Source organism: Neodiprion pinetum, chromosome 3 (genome assembly GCF_021155775.2).
Source record: "Neodiprion pinetum isolate iyNeoPine1 chromosome 3, iyNeoPine1.2, whole genome shotgun sequence".
Lineage (NCBI taxonomy): Eukaryota > Metazoa > Arthropoda > Insecta > Hymenoptera > Diprionidae > Neodiprion > Neodiprion pinetum.
This window is the reverse complement of record NC_060234.1, coordinates 17,287,422-17,292,374: the sequence shown is the minus strand read 5'-3', so window position 1 is coordinate 17,292,374 and position 4,953 is coordinate 17,287,422. Positions and strand designations below refer to the sequence as shown.

Sequence of the window (4,953 nt, the reverse complement as noted above, 5' to 3'; positions counted from 1 at the left end):
ACCCGGTGTTCATTCCACTTTTTCTCAACACCACGCGATACGCAAACGAATTATTGTGATATTTTGCAGTGTCGGGTGACGCGTTAAACACGTGAACAGTTTTAATTGATTGAAACGTATTATTTCAACTATTTTCTATATTAGTTACGATCTATCTGTTTGGAATCTCGAACGCACGGAAATGAACCGCTCCCGGCGCACGCGCAATAAATCATTCTGGTGGCTAATATTGTAAATTAGAAAAAACAATTTTTTTTCTGGTAATTTTGATATTGTCTGCCTAATTACTCCGCGGTGCTGGTTGCGCAAACGACGCGCAAACGATTGGCACGAAAATATATCCAAAATTCTATGAGTCTTTCGCATAATACCATTTTCAAAAACCGGGTGCTGAAATTCAGCACCCTAACTTTATTCACATTTTTCTCAAAAACGAATAAGCGCGGAAACAAGAGCGAATGATATTTATTATATTCCAGCCACGCGCAAACAATCTAAACTACTTTCAGTCGATTACATTGACTTTGGGTGCTAAATTTATGAACCTAGAAAATTCGTGCTTTTCGGTCAGGTCTCCGCCCACAAAACGGCCATTCAGCTCGCTCCACGTTTGTATCTCTTCTAGGGCTCCACGCCGAGCAGCAGACTACCGACACTCTCTCCCTACCTCACTCGCCGATGCGCAAAGTAAAAGTCTATTCTCTCGTTGGACGGAGTAATATCAACTCACAAACTTGAATTGAAAAAATCTCTGATGTTAAAGTACAAAACAGTTTCAGGTTTGATGTAAAAACTATTATACATACAGAATCCCAGGCATGTGTCCGTTGGAAAGTTGTCAGTAATTAGTCATACTCGTAAGCAATTGGTAGCCTTAGGCTAACAACTTGGGCCTTAGCGTTACAATGAATATTTTATCTTTAATCATTACTTTAATTATTACACAGAAAATCTTCATCGTTTGTAAAATATAGAGTTGTAGTGTGTCAAAACATATCCTTATAGAATGGGGCATTAAAATAAATGAAAGGGTTGATAGATTTTTCTTAAGAATAAAAGATTATAATTTATAAAAGTATCTAATAGTATTATATTATATAAGGGACTATTTAATGCATAAAGTGCTGATATAGATACACATAGTTATAAACAACAAACTCTGATCGTTCATGCTTGTCGCAGAGCGATACATGCAGCTCGTAAGAAGGCATAGGTGCAGTGACGAAAGTATATAAGCAGCGATACACGGCAACTTACTGTGATATCGTTGCAATCACTTGATAGAGCAAATCAGTTTGTACTTTGGTTATTGTGACTTTTTCTTTAAATTCAAAGAGCAGATCGGTATGTATTTCGGTTATTCAGACTTTCTTCATACCCTTTTTGCAGATAAACAGCACTTGTGATACGATAGTTCTCAAGCCTGTACTATTTTGTAAAAAGTGTTAATTGCCATGCAGTTTAGGATGTACCTAGGTCTCCCTACCTATCTCCTTCGAGACTTCCCTTTAATCAAATGTATGTCGAGATATTTTCAAAATAGATTAGATCCATAAACGAATAAAAAAATATTAGAACAGAAAAAATAGGATTTAAATTTCATAAATCACAGGCATATACATAATGAATATCAGATCACATTCGATACAAAAGGGAATTGAGGATTCAATTATATTACCTTCTGATTTATAAGAGCCCTGAATTCTACCATATTAAATATCCCATAATTCTGTAATTTTACGTGTGTTTCTATGATTAAATAAACGCAATTATATAGTAACTCCAAAGTTACCACTAACTCAGTTGTATCATTGACAGTATTTCTTGCATTCCGTGTTGATGAATAAGAGATTTGAATTAGGCCTGAGGAAGTGATTCCTGATCCCCTCAGATTCGTCTCTGCTCTCCGATTAGAATATTTATTGATTTTCGTAATTGCTGCCCAACCAAACAGGAAAAACAGAAACTAGCCAAAGCGTCTCCCGAGTTCATAAGTTTTCTTCATGTAATTATATCTCGCAATGTAGTTTTCAACTCACATTCATGAGCGTTGAGGTTTAGTACAAAAGCTATAATGAATATTGTTTATCTCAGTTTTATCGGTCTTATAAGTTTATTCAACTTGTACAATTTATAATAATATTAAAGTCATATTTATTTAATTAAAATTGTATTATCATAACTGGAACGTTATAAACGGCAATTTCTGCTACTTATTCTACTAGTTTGAATCATCCAGTAGAAATGTACTCGATGCATTAGTTAGTGAAATGCGTTTGCAGGCTGCCTTCTGCAGATATATGCGCTCGCTGGCATAATGCCGCTTTAGTCGTTATATTAGACAATTTGATTTTGAACACGCATCTTTAGTATTTACAACAAAGAGTGAAAAAATCATAAGAAAACAGAAATGCGACCAATATTTGATCAAGAATGAAGAAAAGAGAATAGATCAATTGAGAATGAAATCTAGATTTAAGCTCAACTTGTGTAGCCTGCTTCTTGGCATATACAAATTGACAACTGCGATGCTCAACAGCCTTTAGGACAGATTGGTGGTGTTTTGGCTGACAATTAAATCACTCAACATAAGCACTTAATTAATACTCATTAAGCAGGTAGCTGGAGTTTCTTGCCTTTGAGCACTTTGGTAATGTAAAGGTAGAAGAAATCGCAATAAAGAACCGTCTGGACAAGGCCAGCGACTATGGCGATCAAATCATAATGGTCCTCAGCGTAGTAGCGATATACCCAGTTCAGGAGGTAAAGTCCTCTGTATGATCCCAGAGCAAAGAGGTAGTGACTGGTGATACTCTCAGCTTCTCCAGTTTTGGAAACCAGAAAGAGTTGTGGTAAAATTGCGACTGATTCCAGATAGATGCTAAATGTCCAAAGTACTTCCAGTACGGTGAGCTCGTGATTTATCAGAAGCGCCAGAATCAGAGATGGGATAACCAAAAACTCCATTCTAAAAATACGAGGAATCAACAAATTAGTAGGCGTTTTGGGTTAGCAAACGATATGTGGTCAACAGCTGTGCTTGAAACTGATTTTATTAATATTCAGTCCTTTTCAAAAGTACACAACGAATTTTGAGAGCGGATTGTGTGAGGGTGCATAATGTTCAAAATGTAATTCGTTTTCATGGTCAACTGTAATTTAACACGACCCTTATTAACACATGTTTAACTGTCAGTTCAGATTGGATAAGAAGTTTTAATTATGTTGTCAGGGTATCCCGTGAATTCCTGGTTTTCACAACCAATATTTATCATTCCTGCAGAGTAAAAGAACTACTCTTTGTTTCTTGACAAATAGAAACATACAATTTTTTGCATGCCTTATACAAACTGTTTTCCATTTAAACTCGAATATTTGTTCAAACATTCTTTTTCCGTCATTGTACCATATATAGTTATTCTTAAAAATTGGTTTAAATAACACTAACAAGGTTTCCACTTGTTACAGGTAGTCATGTACAATAAATAGCTGGGTAAACTATGATGTGGCAATGACTACAGTTGGGAGCAATGGGTGGGAGTGTGGCATTAAATATAGTGAAACTCCTCTCATCGGACACCTCTTTATAATGAATAATCGGAAAATATCCACCTGCACAATTTACACATTAATAATGTTCTGAATTGCGGAAACTCCTCAATAACAGACAATATTTTAAGTGCCGAGGTGTTCGCTATTCGGAAGTTTCACTGTACAGTCATATTAGATTCGGAGATTTCTGATATATGGATGCATTCAAAGTTTATTTCAAGTGTACGTATATGCCTGATTAAATAATTGCAAATCTCCTGAGATTTTGCATTTTTTTTATCGTTGGCCACCCAGACCAACATTCCATCATAAATTTTTAAAGATCTGTGACATATAATCTACCGTACAACTTACAAAAGTATCTGTGGGTTACGCCAGGACGGGAAATTAGTAGTGATGTAGTATTGAAAATTTGAGGCTTGTGGCACTTTACTACAGAAAATGTCATTTTACCTGAACGTGTCATGGTTGTGATCGTACGTTGCCTTAAACTTGATGTACATCAGATAAACAGTCGCATAAGCAGCAACAACGAAGATGAGCTTCATGAATGTATTATATGCAGAGATGTAGGTGGTCACCAAGTCTAAGTAGCGTGACGTGTAGACGATGGCAAACAAGATCTGTGACTTGCCGCTGATACCTGAAATTATGATGAAAAAATAAATATTGTCTAGCAACTAAACCACACCATTTGCTGCAATATTGAATGATTGTTGAAATGACAAATGAATAAGCCATGCAGTATTGTTGGATACACGAATTACGAGACCATTGGTTAATGCATAATGACTGAGACACATCTTCGTAGTGATTCGAATTACGATACCGAAAAACAGGGTGAAAACAGATTCAGAGGGAAGAAAGGGCGAGAGCAGGGAAAGTCTTTGGATTTATATTTTAGAAAATATAGACACGTTGCCGCAAATGTAATATGAGACATTACTTACCGGCACAACTTCTCGTTTTCCATATTTTGAGGAGAAGCACGATGATTGCCAAGAGATGCGAAAGGTCACCTAAGAGCCGGAATATATTCATATCCTGGTTTCGTTTTGCAACTTAATATCAAGGGAAAAGCGAGTGAAAATCCTCGCGGATCCGACAGAACAACACACAAATATGACGTGGCTGCAGCTGCAGATGGCCGACCGCCAACATCAAGGACTAATGTTTTCAAGTCGGGTATCCGTAGCTAAATACATCAAGTACGGCTGCAGGGAGACTAGATAAGGAACACCAACTCGAACGGGAGAACGCACAGAGGCCGTGTTCGAAAATTGACTGACAGTACTGTCAGCAATCTTTTATCTCTTTTGCACTTGCGAGTTCATGGACAGCTCTGTCTCTGTCCTAGGGAATTTTTAGTACTGGCAGTCAATTTACGAACAGGGCCAGAAT

At 36.9% G+C, this 4,953-nt stretch overlaps 1 protein-coding gene across 1 annotated transcript; it reads right to left on the bottom strand.

Annotated features, from left to right (window-relative positions):
* Positions 1 to 2,094: 2,094 nt before the first annotated feature.
* On the bottom strand, positions 2,095 to 4,746 carry KdelR (ER lumen protein-retaining receptor). Its single transcript, XM_046615065.2, has 3 exons — positions 4,503 to 4,746; positions 4,006 to 4,195; positions 2,095 to 2,968 (listed from the first exon to the last, which is right to left on the bottom strand). The coding sequence occupies exons 1-3, from the start codon at positions 4,591 to 4,593 to the stop codon at positions 2,611 to 2,613; spliced, it is 639 nt and encodes a 212-aa protein (XP_046471021.1). The 5' UTR covers positions 4,594 to 4,746; the 3' UTR covers positions 2,095 to 2,610.
* Positions 4,747 to 4,953: the final 207 nt, after the last annotated feature.

What these genes read in the sequence shown, in the direction of transcription:
- KdelR (XM_046615065.2), bottom strand. Translation starts at nt 4,593, where the DNA reads ATGAATATATTCCGGCTCTTAGGTGACCTTTCGCATCTCTTGGCAATC. An exon ending in GAAAACGAGAAGTTGTGCCG is followed by an intron (nt 4,196 to 4,502) that starts GTAAGTAATGTC and finishes TCATAATTTCAG; the next exon opens with GTATCAGCGGCAAGTCACAG. An exon ending in CACAACCATGACACGTTCAG is followed by an intron (nt 2,969 to 4,005) that starts GTAAAATGACAT and finishes TCGTATTTTTAG; the next exon opens with AATGGAGTTTTTGGTTATCC.